The sequence below is a fragment of the Chaetodon auriga genome, chromosome 24 (assembly GCF_051107435.1).
Source record: "Chaetodon auriga isolate fChaAug3 chromosome 24, fChaAug3.hap1, whole genome shotgun sequence".
Taxonomy (NCBI): domain Eukaryota; kingdom Metazoa; phylum Chordata; class Actinopteri; order Chaetodontiformes; family Chaetodontidae; genus Chaetodon; species Chaetodon auriga.
The window spans coordinates 15879381-15898045 of record NC_135097.1 but is presented as its reverse complement, the minus strand read 5'-3'; the positions used below and the strand labels follow the sequence as shown (position 1 = coordinate 15898045).

The 18665-nt window shown below is 41.7% G+C and overlaps 1 protein-coding gene across 20 annotated transcripts in view; it reads left to right on the top strand.

Annotated features, from left to right (window-relative positions):
* Nucleotides 1–18665, top strand: part of ank2b (ankyrin 2b, neuronal) — a 177692-nt gene that overhangs the window by 97896 nt on the left and 61131 nt on the right. For all 20 annotated transcript variants that reach the window (XM_076724291.1, XM_076724289.1, XM_076724290.1 and 17 more), the window contains exons 2-3: nucleotides 8379–8480; nucleotides 15102–15200. In XM_076724291.1, the coding sequence (XP_076580406.1) occupies nucleotides 8379–8480; nucleotides 15102–15200 (201 nt within the window). The remainder of the gene's footprint in view (nucleotides 1–8378; nucleotides 8481–15101; nucleotides 15201–18665) is intronic.

Genomic DNA, 18665 nt, shown 5'->3' with positions numbered 1-18665 from the left:
CTGTTTTTTAACTGGCGAAAACACCAGGGATGGGTCTGTGTCCCTTAAGACCAGTCTGTAGAGCGGGCTTTAGGTCAGCTGCACCAAACAAACTTAAGCCTAGTCTTAACTTCATCCAGTCTTAGCGTTGTCCATCTATGACTTTGACTATGGATATTGCCTAGCAGCCTATATAGATAGGGTGCATTGCTACCACTCTCTCACCGCCTTGCTAATTTGTAGCTAATCATTTTGCAGTCAATTTGCTGCAACATTACAGAGCATTAAAGAAATAGAAAAGAAAACTTCACAGACATTGATAAGAAAATCAGAGGAGCTGTACAGCAAGCACAAAACAATGCTGGGATGTGGAACCATTCTAAACTTTGTGAAAGGCTGTCTATGACAAATTCTGATTTATTTGCCCCTCTTGTAAATATGGCAAATCCTTCAAGTTTATTCTGGCGGAGTGCAGCACTAGAATGTAGGAAACTCTGACTAGATAAGTATTTAGTATCTCATCTGGAATACGAAGTGCTTGATTTAACAAACACTGCATATTATCACAAATTATTGCCACATAGACCTCATATCAGTCCATGCTTAGTGTGTCTGTGATGCACCCTCCCTCTTCCTGTTTTGGCATGCCGCCCTATGCCGACCACCCTCTCTCTGCTCTCTCTCCACATGCATAGCTAGGCTGGTGGGTGTAAAAATAACTGGAGTGGGGAGGGGGTGTTGGTCAATGGTCAGAGAGTTGGAATTAGCAATGAGGAAGAGCTAGCTCTGTGCTGGCAGTGGTAACAGGACACAAGTCCAGTTAAGTGGTGCAACAGGGACAGGAGTGCTGAGCCTGAGGCCAAAGGGAAGTGAGGTTTGGCTGGACTGAGGGGGTCCCCCCCCTCCCGGACAGTAGCTTGTAAGGTTTTAAGGGGGAGGGTAAGTGGAAGCAAGCACAAGGAGTGGATTATCAGAGTGATTAGATGCACTCACTTAGATTCCTTTACGCTCTGATGGGATAGACTTGTCAACCTTGCACCATGGGCAATGCGGCCATGTGTAAGGTGTGTGGCTCGGACAAGGGCCTGAGGACCACCGGGAGCCAGTCTAACCTGGACCAGAATGCTTTGCCAGACTACTACTGTGTGGAACATTTTCCTGTGCAGCCTCCGCTGATGCTGGTAAGGGCCCCCACTGGCAGGTGCAGCAGACACTTTCAGGCAACTGGGACGCTCCTGAAGCGCTCTTTCTGGGGTATTTTAGGAGATTTTTACAGATGAGATGGTTGTAAGTAACCTTTTTTTTAATGCAGAAACTTCAAAGCACTTGGATGTCAGTGTCAGCTAATCCTCAGAGTTATTTTTATTCTGGTCACAATCTGGATGGCAGGACTGTTTTTTATCTGTCACCGACAAACTGCTCAACTTGCATGCATTCTGTTGTTTCTCACATATCTTTGCATTCAGCTGATACATTTTTCTGTTTTCAATGAGGAAGCATGTCTGAACTGCTTCTGACTTCAGAATCAATACTGATATGTGCCATGCAATAGGTATTAAAAGGTACTGACAAATGGTACAGGTGTTGCGGTTTGAGCTGTGAGAGGAGCTTGAGTGTGTGTACTAGTGTGTAAGTGTGTGTGACAGTGGGTGGGTTGTTGTAACCTCTCCTCTCCCTTTAAAGGCCAGTGTGACATTTTTGTTCCTAAAGTATCCCAGCACAGCAGCGTGTGGACTCTCGTGGCTAATTTGAAAAGAGATGTAATGACTTTAGCTACATGCTGCTGCTGCTGCTGGAAATACAAGGTGAAAAAAACAACAAAAACACTCATTTAGCCTGGTGCTTAGTCTTAATGTGTGGCTCTTCAGAGAGCAAAAATATATGTCAGTGTAACAGTCATAATTTGTTTGTTTCTAAATGACAGTGCTTGACCTGCCTTAGTGCCTTATTTTAAGATAGTGGAGCTTGTATCTTCAAACTGTTTAGCAGTAGACTTGGAGTAGCGTTCAGCTTTACATTTGCTGTCATACCTTGTTCCACTGACTTGTATTGAAAAAGACCTAAAAAGTTAGGGTGTATATTTTACCTGGCGTAACTCCGGCACAGCTGGCACAGGAGGGTCCAGACTGCTGTAATTGGCCTGTGTGTAGGAGGAGGAGGCACTGACCTGACAGCCTGCAGTAACCTCCGACAGCACAGGTTCCAGCTGAGCTTCTATTATCTGGTGGGATGAAAGAGAGAGGATGAGAGGAAAAGGCACAGACAAAAGTCAGTGAAACAGCAAAGCAGTGTGACAAATAAAGCTGGACATCATTACGCAGTCAGACTGTCTCTCTGTGTGGATGTTTGCATGTGTGTGGCAAAGTCAGACATATTGACCGTTTTAGTTTCCGGACTTTTGCTCAGCACACTTGTAGTGGACCAGCAAACCGACCTACAGACGTCCATAGAGCTGCTCTGTTAAGAGTAGAAACAGGCAGGAGTTTGACTGAAGCGGTGGAGTAAAACAACCTCAATCCAGACTGTGGTTTTTATGCTAAACTTTCAGTGGAGACCACTGTTCATTTCCTGATTCCAAACAGCAGTGACCTCAGTCACTCCCAGACCCTAACTGCTCCTAGAAAACACTTGACTTCCAGGGCAGTTCACAAGCTGCTGAGCTAAAGCCCGCTTTGGGGTATACCATTCCTAAAACATACTTTAGTTCTGAGTCCCATGTCTCTGTGCTAATGGTCACTTTTGCTGTACCAGCTTGTGAAATCAGCTGAGCCTTTGTTACATTTTCAGTTGCTACCAAATCACTCTCTCCTGAATCATTATTGTGCAGCTCATGTTGTGCTGGTGACAGTAGGCCGTTCCATCTTCTCTAAAGACACATCCCACCCACCTCCTGTTTTAGACGCGGTCTATTCTGGAAGCTCTCTGTCCTGACCTATGACACCTGACCCACTCTCACGCTGATTTAGTGTCATGTGCACCTTTACAGTGTCTGTCATTTCCTCCTAATTATGAGTTATAGCAAGTATGGCTACGTTTAGTGGGACATTCTAAGAAACACATGCTGCAGCTGTAGTTTGATTTTATTCAAGCACCATAAACGGAGGTAGTCAATATAATGTATTTTTTTACTTTAAATATCTGCAAGATGCATTTCAGAGTTTAGAAGTCTTATCATAGGTCAGATCGTGCAATTGTCATTGTCATCTGTTCCCTATCAGGATACTGTGAGAGATACTATCTTAAATAAGAAAGGAATGTGTTCCTTACATTCTTACATAATGTACTGTATACGTATGAACTCTTGCAGTAGTATATGATGCATTGAGCTGTACTGGATGCTCCCCCGGCCATATGCATTTATACCTATATTTGTCTGAAACAAATAGTCCTCCAGGTCCTGCCCTGCAGGCTAAGAGGTCCACAGGGATTGCTGTGATTGGCTGAAAACAGCCCGGGGGCCATTGCCAAGTGGGCTTCCAAGACTGAATATCACTGATCGTGATGGTAATGAAGGGAATGGGTATGCAAGGAAGGCTAAGGTGGCATATAGATATAAGTCCTACAGTCCCAGTTCTGTCAGCTTGAGGATAATGAATTAGAATGGGCTATTTATACTCTGCATGAATGATATTATGTGATTATATCATTACTATGAAAACCTCATACCTCCAGAAACAGTAAAATGAGAGCAACATTTTGTCAGGCTAAATGTGGAGTTTTGGTGGCTGTATTGATACTGGTTGCATTGATTGACGTGCCGCCGTAATCTCAAAACAGCGTGCTCTTGAAGCAGTGTGTGCAAGGCAACCCGAAGGAGCTTTTAATATCAGAAACACACACACAAATAGAGCCAGCGCCAATGGGAGAAGTGCAGTTGCTAGTAAACACAGATACTGTTATTCCGTCCCGACAGCTAGGAATAGAATGTGCTCCTTCAGTCAAATAAACAAGACGGACACAGCTGCAACTTATGTGTGTGTTTGCGTACATGCGGTCTTACTCTTCTTCTTATATGGACCAAATGTCCGCGGAGTTTTCAATGGTAATGTGTTATGTTTTTGGTTATGGTCATGGTTAGGGTAAGTCTCCAGGAAATGAATGTAAGTCTATGCAAAGTGATGGAAACACGACTATGTGTGTGTGTGTGTGTGTGTGTTATTTTGTGAGTGTCCACATAATTTGTCACTTTGTGCAAAAGACTCTCAAAATGATATCTGACATCTGCATTGCCCGAGGCCATAAGTAAATGCAACTTTGTCCTTCAGAAGAGTCTGATTGCACTCCCTCACATTCCCAAGTGCACACACACACACACACACACAAACACACACACGCACACGCACACACACACGTGAAGGATACAGGATGCTGTAGTGTCCCTCTGTGTTGACAGACAGCTCTAAAGGAAGCATGTTTTCTCTGCTTACTTTGCTCGCTCTGCTGACAGACAGAAAGCCTTGTTGTCATGGTTACCTCTAGAGAGGGCAGTGCTCCTGGTAACTGGGAGGGGCAGGGACGCTCCCAGCCCGGGCACTGGTGTCTCGCAGTGAGTGTGTGGGTGTGGGTGTGGGGGGACTGGCTTGCATTATGGATGAAGCTCCTTGCGCTCGGCAGATAAAGACAGTGACTTTGTAAATGAATGTTTGATGTAACGTGTTGGTGGAGGAGCTTTAGGACTGTGCTTTGTCACGCTTGGCAGGCTTGATTGAGTCATGAAGTAACGTGTCTAGACATAAGGTGAACCAGAAGCAGGAACAGATCGTGATAGAGAGGACACGATACATGATAGGCACATATGATGCAGTGAGTCCATTCCTCCATTCTGTGGTGTATTTTCTAACAGTGTGAAAGAAGCAGAAAAGCAGTGACCTTCATACTTGACTAAGATTCCTTTATACACTTTTATTTTTTTATTCCAGTCCCTATTAATTGCAGAATCGCCCCGAACACGACCTTTGTGTAACTGTGAGCCTTTCAAATCATTTTTTCTTATCTGCACAGCACATTCAAAACATTTCCCCATCAAAGAGCGCGACAAACCAACTAAGCTCCTTATAAGCAGGAGTTATGAAAGTATTTCTGTAGGAAGCTGGCTCCCTTTCTCTGCAATGTTAAGTGTTTTCCATTAAAAAGACCCACTTGTCTGAGAGTCCTGTTGGTCTAAGTGTCACTATAGCAACGCGCCAGTCTCAGGACGATGATTAGGGCAAGGTCTTGCATAATGTGACTCGGCAGCTCTGACTAGAATGTGAGGATATTGTCAGACAGGCTTGATTGTGCTAACAGCAGTGCTGCTAGAAAACAGTGCTAACCCTGTACAAACATGGATGAGACTGCTAAAATACAGTTAAAATAATTCAGACAATGTTTCAATGTGTTGTTAAGAGACTTATCTAAAATATGCCAACAACATTTCAAGCCAAAATTTGCTCAATAAAAAGTATTATGCACTTACTTTTCCTCTTCCCATAAAATGCACCATTTTCTTTAATGAGGAAGAGAAAGGTACCAAAGCCCCACCCCTTCACATTTGGTATCATTGAAAAGCCCTAAATGTCCTCTGTAGATAGCAACAGGAGTTCATTCAGAAGTATGTAGTGGGTGGGAGATATTCAGTTATACATATGTCCTCCACAGAGGACAAATTTGAACTACTGGTAGTCATGATGTGTCTAGCCAACGCCCCATCCTCTTAGCTATGCATTTGTAATGTGTGAACTTTGTAAGAACTTTGAATTTACTTTCACTTTAATTACCGCTAGATTAGATAGTTAAATAGTTCCTCCATAGGAAATTGAAGGAAAACATGGCCCTGTAAAATAAACCTGACTTTAAGCTAAACGGTCACGCTCTGGTCTATCTGAGGTGCAACACGCATCAGATGTATCACGCCATGTTGAGTGCATCAATTCACAAACTTCATACTTACTCAGTGGTATAGTACTTGGCATGTGCCAAACATGGGACCAGATGTGATAAAATGTTACCTTTTCTGAAGAGTTAATGCAGGAGGCACATCCTGACAGCTGACCCACAACAACTGTAATGTACGCCAAGATGCTGCCAGTGATTCTTCCCTTTTAGAGTTGTGTCTTGTGTTATTTTGGTTCAAGGGATCAGGCCTTTCAGTGTGATCAGCCCATCAAAGCACTCTGACATTTTGGGAAATCCTTGTTTGATGTCCCCAAATCAGACAAAAAGACTGATATCAGATTTTTTTCTCTGCATAGAGTGCAATCAGTTTAGGCTACCTCACAGCTAGACAGGGTGAAATAGCTAGCCTAGCGCTATACCATATAACGGCATGTACAGTAGTTCCTGTAATAACTAGTAGAATAGTATTAACCACTGATATTGTATTTAACTATCTTACCACTAACAGGTGGTCTGTTTGGACCCCAGCTCATTGTTGCCCCATGCTCACTTCCAAATCAATCTGCCCATGCTAATGAAGTACTATTTTTATAATAGATTTGATATTTTTTGAATATACAACAAAAAGCTGATGAATCTTAGATCTCAGATCACTCTCCGAAGTACCAACAAGGACAGTTTTCAAAATGTTGCTTGTATAGCATCGCACCATCCGTCTCCAGCAGCCTTCACGTCTCTGCAGCTTGACTTTTCTAGTGTATTGGTACGACCTGCAAACTGTGTAGTTAGTGGACTAAAACATGGACAAACGTCAGTATGTTCTTTTGAGGTGACGGTGGCGATGTTGCAGAAAGCCCCAGCAGCTGTGAGTCTGAGTGATGCAGTGCAGTTCTCTGCAGCAACCACACAGCAACTGACTGCAGGTCAGCCAGAAACAGCAGACCAAGACTGTTTGTATGTGTGTGAAGTAGACATCAGTGCTGCAGTGTCGCTGCTCGTTTTATACATCATCGGTGCTGCATTCTTTCCCCTGATGTGTGCATTGTGTATGAGGAAATATAAGAAGGGTGATGCTGGAGGTGACTGAGATTGGGACAGACTATGATGAAGGAAAGGACAAACCAAACTCCCAATTAGAAAGCTTACAAATGAAAATTTCAGGCAAATTATGACCTTGACAGCTAATGAGAGACCGTTCCTCAGCTAGAAAAGAAACAGAACATCTGTTGAAGTGTCCATGAGCAAGTCTCTAACACCCTCCAGTGTGGTACTACATTATTTTTGCATCTGACCTTTGACCTCCCTGTAGACGGAGTAACACAGTTTGAATGCGGTAAAAGTATGCATCACACAGTGTTTTTCCACAGGAGGCGCAGCGAGCTGGGAGCTTTGAACAAGCTGTGTGTGAGCCAGGATTTAGCTTTAGTGAAGGCACCAAGAGGAAAATGCTGAATCATTCTGCCTCCTTACAGTGTTGGTCTCTTTCCAACTGCAGCATCCGAAGGCAGTCAGGGGACACGTCCTTCCCAAACCACAGACATGCACATTATTGTGCACAAAGGAAAAGAATCATGGTTGAACAATTTTTGTTGATTTATCGTGAGATTCTGCTCAATTCCTTAATAGAAAACTCGAACACGTTGATTCCATCCTATGTCTGTATGTCCATCCATTCTTGTGAAGGTGACATTTACTTGGACTTAAAGATGAACTGATTAGATTTTAGTGGTGAAATGTCAAGGTCACTGTGAGCTCAGTTGATGAATTGACTGAGTGGCGGAGGCATACAACCGCATGGTAATTCTAGTTTCCATATAACAGACAGTCCACAGTACATTTTACCATCTGCACTGAAAACCATTAAAATCAAGCAGTTCATCAGTACAAGAATGTTCCAATCAATCACTGCATGCCAGCAAAATCAGTGTGTCTTAGCTCAGTGAGTGCAGGTCTGAGGGTCTATCAGCCATTTTCACAAGCTAAATTTAAAAAGATGCTTTTAGCTGTATTGCAGTGGTGATGAAAGAGGTGCTTTATTCTTCACCTTTTTAATCCTTTTCTGCTCATACATATTACCAAGTGGTTGCATTAATATTTATGTGGGACTAGGTTGTAACAAGGTATGAAGTGTGACGGTATTATTTCGTGAACTGCACTGATTTGTGGGAAAAAGGTTCAGGTTGTGTGTGCAGATTTTTTTTTTTTTTGCAAAGCTTGTTCCTGTTGAAGTCTAGTTGCTGGTGCTTCTGCACATGTTTCAAATGAGATGTGGCTTGAAAGGAAGTGACATCATGCCCAGCATTAGGTCAAAGTGTTTCATTCTATGTAAGGTTAATGGATTTTTACCATGGTACCAAAATGACTCATTAATATTGAAAAGCTATTAAACAGGGATTGCTTTGAGAAAGAATGGCTGAATTTCTTCGTTAACATTCTGTTTGACAGCCAATGACAAAATACATAAACGCTGATTGGACTTCATGTGGATTAATTCTGAAAATGCATTTCTTCTGTGTCTCTTCCAGTCGGACAGTAACACCAGTTTCCTGCGAGCGGCGAGGGCAGGGAACATCGACAAAGTTTTGGAATATCTGAAAGGGGGAGTGGACATCAGCACCTGCAATCAGGTAGGAGACGGAGAACGTAACATCTTTCATAACACCCATTCACAGTCACACACTCACTGGCACTGACAAAAATGGTGTATTTTGTTGGAAGTGTGTGAAAACATTGTAGAGGAAGCGTAAAACAGTAACAATTGCCAACGAAATTTCATTGCAATAAGAAATAACACTTTGATCAAACTCTAGAATTAGCATGTTGAGTCTACTCGGTTGACCTTTGTCATGGCACGGATTTTGACATATCCATTCAGGACAAATGCTTGTGTAAATAATATTGTTAATGATGGCTGCATTTCATCTAGTGCATGCTCTGGTTTGGTCTCCACCAGTTCCTGAGAAAAACATCTGGTTATATTTAGTTGCTAAATCTTCTACTATGTTCACCAACTAGTCACTAACGCCGTCTGTCTGTTCGGTGCTGAGCAAGGAAACTAAAAGGAAGGACGGGATGTCTCCAAAGTGTAGTATCAAAAAGTGATTATCGGCATACTTTACAGGCCTCATGGCGAGTCAAATTAAAATGCTCACCATGGTGAATTAAACAAAAAATTGCGGGTGAAATGTTCCTTGAAAATAATGAGTTACATTGTTCCGAACATCAGAAAAGAATGCATCATAATTACGAGTGAATCAGACTCTGCTGTGATAAAATGAACACCTGGGCTTTGATCCCATTTGTCTCATCTACACACACATCAAGAACTGTAGATTACATAATGTTAGCTAATGGGCTCAGAGGTAATTTATTTAGGGTATTCTCACAGTTAAGATAACTTACTTGTCTAATGGTATCCTCAATCACTTACGCATAAGAAACTCTGGTCCGTGATAAATCTAGCATAATATCAACATAATGTGCTGTGAAACTGAGAGGGAGGAGATGAAGCAGGGACGTAATGACCATTCTTTTGTGTATAGCTTCCTCGGTGCTGGGCAGGTAGTGTACAGTGGGTTTATAAGAGATTTTCACTGGAAACACCTCCTTCTGGAAATGATGTTAGCGAGAGTAAAGTTTGCAGTCTGATACACCAAAACAATGAGATGAAAATACAAGAGACACCTTTCACATTACACATAGTCATATTTTGATATTAAAAACGGTCCTGATAATGCAGCTTTTAACTTAACTGTGAAGCGAGTTCAATGATTCTTGCTGCGTGTTTAGCCTACAATCCACAGAATGTATTATTCTAAGTGCTAAAGTGCTCATGCTGTCCACCACACATATTTTGTGTTATTATCATGTGAAAATGGCTCTACATGCCTGTAGGGAAGAGGACTGTGTTTGATCAGGAAGAGGTTTCTTTATTTAGGCCTAGTCATTATCTAGTCTCCTCTAAGCCCATTAGTGTCCCAGCCATGGTGGGGGGGGCGATGAAACCTGATAGGATGTAAACAGTCTTGTCCTGGCAACAGTCATAATGACCAGCCCAGTAAACAAAAGTCACATGAGTGGAAATCTATGATACGCTGGTGGCTTTGTGGTGTGTGGAGGCTTTTTTTTTTATCAGCTGTGTGGTAGGAATGATGTTGGCACCGATGCCTTGTGCCCTTGAAGATATTTTGGGCTCTTGTTCTTGTGTTGTGTATGTGTTTCTGTCATGTAAACTTTGCGTAAATGTGTAAATGTCACATGTCAAAGTAGCATCTCAACAGAAAATAAACGCCTTTTAGGAAGTTTTTTGAGATATTTGGTTTTGAATTACTTTTTTTCTATTTGGCTAATTCCCTATTTTGCATTGAGTAATCAATTTTTAACATTTGCATGAAGATACCTGAGGACAAGGATTGGAAATTCCATTTGTGTGTGATAATGGGCCTTTGACAGCCAATAATTATCCATTTGTTTGGTTTGAACCTTCTAGTAGTAGATACTATCACCTTGCTACTATATCCTTGACCAGGTTTTGACATTTGAACTGTATGCTTCCTGCATTGGCCTACTTGAGAGGGTTGGCAAGGATAAGGGTCCTTATGACTTGAATTCTGCCATCTGCAAAGGTTCGTAGATGACTTTGGAAAAGACAAAAAAAATCTTCTACACATCCATTACTTTTTACCTTGAACCTGTTGCTGGACCTAACATCCACCTAAGCACAAAGACACTGTGCTTTGACATTTTTCAAAATGCTACAATATATAGTACACCATTTAGAGGGGACTTAAATGCTTAGTGACCAGTTTTGTGGTGGATATATGAAAAATTGGGTTTTTTTAACACTAAACACCCGCCTCTGTACATAGAAAAGGTAGACAAGTCATTAAAGAGGTTGTTGATGTTTGACCATGACAACACCTTGAGGTTTTTGTCACACACACACACACACACACACACACACACACACACACACACACACACACACACACTACAACATCAGTCAAAACTTACAGCTATATAATTCAGTGTCCATTGAACCCAAATGACTCCATTACTGAGATGGAGTGTTCCTATCACGTCTGACTAGTGAGTAGTAAATGCTTTCTGATAGACAGGGGACTTTCCTGTCTCACTGCTCATAATAATATTTCCAGTGCCTGTGGATAGAGGGTGTCATATGCTGCACAGATTGTAAAGCCCCTTTAGAAGGATTTGTGATGTTGGGTTGTACATAAAAAAAAAAAACTGACGTGATTTTATTGTGATTGTTGCCCGTTGATGTCTGATTTGAGGGTGACAATATCTATGTTAGCTGTATTGTCATTGTGCGGAGTACAGGCACAAAACCAATGAAATGCTGTGAGATTTGACTGTTACCAGAGGTATAGCAAGAATAGTCTTATTTACATATGGGTTCACCCATCAATTGGAAGCCCACTAAAAAGCTTTTTCTGGAGCATTTACCCTCTGTATTTTGATCACATCACCACAGTTCCACAACTGGGTCGCATGATGACAACCTTCAGTTCCCATTCACTGCCCATGTGCTGCTGGTGAAAGATTTGGAAAGGCTTGTAATTGGACCACGATATAAGCTTGTTTTGTTCCATTGCCATAATCAATAATGAACTTAAACACTCAAATATTTTTCACTGCCTCATCTCTCAGTGTTTTATAGTCTTTAAGCTCATTGTTTTAATTTTCTGGCCCACAAATTCCTCTCTTAATCATGTTTTTTTTTCCATTACCAGTTAACTGTTTTCAGCAAAAAAAAAGTTCTGAATAAATGAATTTAAAGCTCTGAAAACCCACTGTGTACAATACCTGCACCAAACAGCAGACACAGTCAGCAACTAGCCGCTGAATATGTCTATATAGGCGTTTGCCACAGGCAACATGTTAGCTACAGTGTTATTTAAACCAATAATACAACAGATGTTTTTTTGTTTTTTTTTCTGGCCCCAAGTGGCCAAACAAATCTAATGCAGCTTTAAAACCATAAATCTTAACTGCAAAGCTTAAATACATTAAGATTTACTGTGTATGCTCTTAGCAATTGCATGCTAGGTAATGGTGCAATAGCTTAGCCAACTAACCAAGAGGCCTGATATTAGTGAATTTTCCATGGAGGGAATGACAGAAATGAAAAGGTCAGTTAGGGAGAACAGAGTTTAGATCACATAACATTACATTTATTAGCAACAGGCTAATTTTTGATAATCCTTACCATTTCCATGAAAAGTGTTGTGAAAGAGACTTTGAACTTGACCTGAGTGATAAATGGGCATCTGTGTTTTATTGTTTTATAGCTCAATATCATACTGTACTAATGAGGTAGTATTTACTCTAATGAACCACCTCACTCCCCTGAGACGACGGCAGCACTGCTAAATGAGGTTTTCACTACATCCCATTTGCATTGCTTTAAAATTGCTGGTGTAATAGATCTAACAGATAATTGGGAATTGTCTCCTAAGTGATTGTGTTCATGTGGGCTGACAGAATGAGGTAACAGATATTATGAATGGAAGAGTGGGTGGACAGGACATGGTACTTGATAAAGGGGTTAGTGGTTTCTTGGAGGGGAATGCAGTTCATGGGGGAGGGGGTCTTCAAAGATGAATAAGGCCCCTGACAGTTATGGCAGCACTGGAGGTTGTTTGTTTATAAGTTGCAGCCGCTTATGCTCCATTTAAAAGAAAGAAAAACATAAAACACATTATGATTTTGTGTACATTATTTAGAAATTGTGAGTCAAATGCAGTACATTTGAAATGTTGGATATACGTATAGATATTATATGTGAGGGTGATTAAAGTCCCTCCTGACCACATGGGAATATGGAGTTGAAATTGTAACTTTTGTCATCCAACTTCCTCTGTCTGTTGACGTCCTTTGGGTCAAAAGACTCAGGAACTCATTCATCTCTGCAGCCTCATAGCTTCATAGCTGAAAAATAGCTGTCTGCTCTTTCAGGGGATAAAAGTGACAGGTGCTGCTTCAAACAGACTGCTGGACGCTTATTCTGTGCTTAACCGACACTGAGAAGTGCTTTTGATTAAGTTACCAGAATGTGACTTTTACCTTTTCAAATCACAGGTGACGGCCAGAGTTTTTGTGGCCCTTTCGCTGCCACTGTTTTTCATTCAAAGGTTGCTAGCTAGCTATGTGGGAAGATGCCATCCCCATTTTTAGTCCAATGTGTTGATGTGTAACTAAAAGCTGTGGGTACTGCTTGGGTTGGGGTTAGGGTCAGACAGGCACATGCCCATGCATCACTCAGATCTTCACACCTTTACTTTCCACCTTGGAAGTGTTGGCATTGGGTGTAAAACACACTGGCTAAGTGCTGGGTGATATGAAGCCATTAGGAGGCAGTCAGGTGCATGAATATGTCAGCTGATCCAAAAACAGCAGGACTAAGCTGGAATACATACTCTGCTCTGCTACTGAACAGATGCCAGCTATGGAATGTCTCAGGGCAATGAAAACTGAAGCGTAGTCAGATGATTCTAGGGCATTCATTCTCTTTGGGATCCCACAGGGAGCCTCTGTAGGGGCCCAAGGACTCCAGTGGGACCATCAGCCTTAGGGGGCTGCGTGATGAACATCAGTTTGACAGTCACGGAGGAAATTACTTATCGACTCAGCGGCTCTTTTTATACTGCAGCCTAATGCTTGTGCTGCTGAAAGGGTTATTGGATCAGTGCTGGGTCACTTGGAAAAGGAGAGGGGGAACTGGGGGAACAGCTCAACCTATTTACCTCTATTCCTTTGCTTAAAGATGTGAAAGAAAACAGAAGGTTGTTAATGGAAGGTGAAAGGTGCTGCTCATCGTGACAACCCCACAGAAAACTATCACCCATCTGTGAAGTTCCTATCAACTCTACAGACCCTCTGGGCCCCTTGTAGCCCATTGTTTTACCGCCTTCTCTTTAACCTTGTTTTTAGCAGCTCCAAAAACGTTTAAAGGTTTAAAAAATCCACTGTGCAATACCTACCTGGAACCAAACACCAGACGGACAAAGTTAACAACTATCTAGACAAGAAACTGGAGCAATTAGCAGCTAAAGAGACAAGTATGTTTCCTCTGGAGTTGGTAGGAACCAAAACAGAGCTGAAAGAAGAGTTGAATATTTAGCTTGCACTCATCAGATGCACTCATGTCTCATAATGAAAGACAATGTTGCTCCATCTGTTCTGAATGAGTAAATAGACAAGTGTTTGCCAGCTTTACCATAACACTTCAATTTATTTATTAGCTGCTGCTTGCTAATTGGCTCAAGAACTAGAGAGAGCGAGCAATGCTAGGATGTGAGGTTTGCCAAAATAACTTAATAAGGTGATAATAGGTCCAATATTTTGTTTTCAGATTTTTTCAGCTGCCCCAAGTAGCAAAAAATTATAATAATTATACAGCTTTAATGTATTTTCTGAGCCTTCTGATCACTTAACATTTGTGTGGCAATCTCTCACTTTGTTTGAGTCAGATCTCAGCCGAGCAAGCCCGCCCACCTCCTCCCTGCCAACCAAGAAGCACATGACACTCAAGTGTCCAATACAGATATTAATAGAGGTCATGACTGATTTATAACTTGAAACTTTAAACACCACTACTGTGAACTACTGTGCATGTCAAGTTAAGGAGAAGTCATTTGTTATTATTATTGCCATTTGAAACACACCAAATTTTCAATGACATGAAAAGCTTCTGTATGTTTTTTTTGAAATGTGCTTCAGGTTCATGAAGTGTTTTAGAATCAATCCAACATATTTATGACGTGTCTCAGCCATCGCCAATCAATATCAAAGACAACAATATTTGAAAAGAATGGATCAACACAACACCTTACAAATTGTAGACTGACAAATAAGACGTTCGTTTGACCTACACACACACACACACACACACACACACACACACACACACACACACACACTCTCACAGCTATTTATACCTTCATACCCGGGACTGGCTCTGCTCCACAACAGCATAACATGGCAGAACATCTAACCCATCTTTGATAGCTAGCTCTGATATGTCAGTCAGTCCCTCCACATGTACGAGTGAAGGACTGCTGTCCACATGTTCAAAAGACTGGAACAGAGAAAGAAAGACGGGCTCAGTTAGCTATGGACCCGGAGGAGGTAATCCCTTCTCTTTCCATTTGGATCTGTCCTCTGTCTTTGTTGATGTTGGATTGTTGGACGGTGGGCCTGACCTGTCCTCCCTCGTCTTTTTCCAGAATGGTCTTAATGCACTGCACCTGGCAGCCAAGGAGGGCCATGTGGACCTGGTCCAGGAGCTGCTGGATAGAGGTGCAGCGGTGGATTCAGCCACAAAGGTAGGTTATATCAGCTTTACGTCTGTGAAGATTGTCATTCATTGCTGGTCATGGTACTTCTAAGTGCTTCCAAAAGGCAACTGGACTTGTTTTGTGGTTCTAGAAGACGTTTCGCCTCTTGTCCAAATGGCTATATATCAGCTTTCCACTTTCCAGCATCAGTTCCTGAGAAGGAGAAACTGGAAACTCATTGTGGGGAAGCTGTACACACAGTACACGATCATTTCTTGTGTGTTCAGAAACTATTTTTGTAATTGCTAGAGGGTTCCTACCTCGATACGACAATCTACAACTGTCTATAAGTGATAGATTTGAACAGTGTACTTAATTTTTATTTGACTTGCTGATGCTTTCCAACTTGAAGATATCACTTTAACATGTAATGGTGATATCGTCACTTTCAAACCCTGTTCACCCACATGTCCTGATAAAGTACATGCTGCTGGAAGCTTAGTCACTTAGTAAATTTGTAAAGAGGCTCATGGCGGAATGACAGCTCACTAGACACTTGTTTTGTTTTGGGTTTTTTGCTTAATTTGTCATCTGGATAGTAATATCATTCTCAATGTCCTGCTGCCATGCATGCATTGAATTCTGTAGTGCTAAACATGACTCAGTATTTCAGTGTTAAAGTTCATCATATATTCTATCAGACAAGTTTATTAAGATTGCCAATAATAACTACAGGGCTAGTTGGCAGCTACTTTAGCTGGCATGCCAACTTCTAACACACTAGACAGCCAGGAACAGGCTTAAGCCAGTCAGCCACGGTGACTGTGCCTGAAATTATGAAATCACTTCCAAAGTGTCCAGCGTTCACTGTTTTGCCCTCAAATATTCCGATAATGGAATGAAAAAAGTAGTGTCTCAGGCATGTGCACCACTTTATGCTAACAATCCCACAGTGCAATGCATCCCATTTGATGTATGCAAAAATCAGAGTTGTGCTACACTTATGTAATCACTCACTACTGTCTCTTACATTGAGAGTGACTTAGTATGCAGCCAAGAGCAGTTTAAGCTATCTGCCCTGCTCGCTGTCAGTATGCAAGCTGTGTACTGAACAGAAGATTCACACACATGTTTCTTGTACTACATAAGTTTGTGCAAACCATGCTCATTTTGTTGTTTATTTTCAAGCAGTAAGTGTAGACCAAAGTGGATGGTGCAGCACAGCTGACACTAAAATAGCTTCCTGTGTTTTGGACTCTCCGGCGCTCTGTTCTCTCATAGGTCAGCACTGTCAAAGCTATTTGTTTTTTGGTCAAGAGTGGAGTGTAAATTTGCTGCATTCATTTGCATTAAACTTGACACAGATTACATCGTCCCCATAAAACAGATGCCCTGACTGTGGTGATTCCATGGAAATGAACTGATTTCACTCTTTTAACTATCACTGTGGGCGGCACGGTGGCGCAGCGTGCCTCACAGCAAGAAGGTTGCTGGTTCGAACCCTGGGTCGGGCAGGGCCTTTCTGTGTGAAGTTTGCATGTTCTTCCCGTGCATGCGTGGGTTCTCTCCGGGCACTCCGGCTTCCTCCCACAGACCAAAAACATGCTCGTTAGGTTAATTGGTCTCTAAATTGTCCGTAGGTGTGAGTGTGAGTGTGTGAGTTGTCTGTCTGTGTGTGTGTATGTACCCTGTGTACCCCGCCTCTCGCCCATTGCTAGCTGGGATAGGCTCCAGCCCCCCGCAACCCCGAAATGGGATGCGCGGGTAAAGAAGATGAATGAATGAATGAATGAACTATCACTGTTGATTTACTTATGCTAGCGTGTTCCAAGACCACTCAGAGTAGGTGCTTGTATAATCATTGTATCTATATTTTAAGGACTTAGTTCTTGATCGTATCCGCAGTGATTGATGATGATGTTAGTCGAGGTTAGTGCTGTTCTAAGTAGTTGTTTTGGCCACACAACACATGTAAAGTGAGTGCTAGAGAAATAAAGAGAAAAGTAACAGAAAAGGCTCAAAAGTGAAATACAGAATTGAATATTTGGAAATAATTTTATGGGAAGAGGGGAGCTTGACCTCCTTTAAAGGATTAGTTCCAAGCTGACATTTGTTTTTTTGTGTTTTTAGCTCCAAGCATTGAGGAAAAACAACTTTCTGCTGTGAATATTAGTGTTGTGTGTTTGTGTAGAAATGGAACTGAGAGAGTGGAGCATCAAAGGAAAGTGATAGGGATAATGGAGTAGTAAAAACGGATTTCTGATGGTTAGGCTCCTCCTCCTGCAATCAGAGAAGGGCCCGGCTCCCTACTTAGCATGTTTGCAGTGTTGATGTGACTCTAGTTGGTGTCACTCCAAAACGCAACTACATACTGCACAACAGATGCTTAACAGCAGAGCTGAAGAGCTCGGGCACAATGTTCCATAAAATGTGTCAAATTTCTGGTATAATTAACAGAAATATAAATTTCAATTATTATATTTAAAAAGCAGTCAAAGAAATAAAAGATGTCATGCACTCTGTGTAATTCACTCACAAAAAAGTGACATATTTGTGACAAATTAACGGAAAAACCAGAAAAAATGAAGGGAGAAACAATGTCGACAAGCTGAATACTCTGCAGTTGACAATCAGGCTTTGGTATTTCATTTTATTAGGATTTTAATACAGTCACATGACCGCATGTTCACATGCCATATACTCTCCTCGTCAAACTTCAGCAAGTACATCAGTACAGATTCTATGTAGCTACAGTAAGCCTTGTTCAAAATCAATAGAGTTTCATTTTAACTGCTCAAGACATCACTCATTACAAGTGTGATATAGCTTTACTGACACAAAGGCTTGCTTTCTAATAGATATACAGTAACACTGCACTTTGAACAACCATGTCTACTAGCTAACAGTCTTATTCCTGCATTTAAACTCAACACTCGAACAAATACAACCATCCCTTCAGTGTTCCCTCAGCAGCTACGCCCCACAAATTCATGGACAGCGGACGGCCAGCACACCAGCTGCAGACAGCCATGCTCACAGCTACTATAGCTAACATCACAACAACAGCACATTTTGGCAAACTAGAGAGTAAGCTGAATGTCTGCAGCCAAGCACTTTAATGTTACTTGATACATAAATCATGAACAAACATCATGTCTGTAAAACATAGCAACACTAATGTTAACCGCCTATCAAGCATAAACACAGCAACCTCTGCATCCATCTTCATGCATTTCACCTCTTGGAGGTCTCGTCATTGTTGGAAAGCCTCATCATTGTTAACACACGATGTTTTTAACTTGTCTAGTGCATGAGCACAAACGCCGCCTGTTGCTGATGGGTTGAAATAGTGTTGTGTGGCTTGGGCTATTTGCGAGTATTTGAGTGCATACATGAGTAAGGTGAGGTGTCTGTATTGCACCCAGAGGTATAAGAGACAAACTTTTTCCCTGTAGCAAACACAGTGTCAGGATATATACGGATGATCAGAGAGGCATCAGACTATGTGGAATT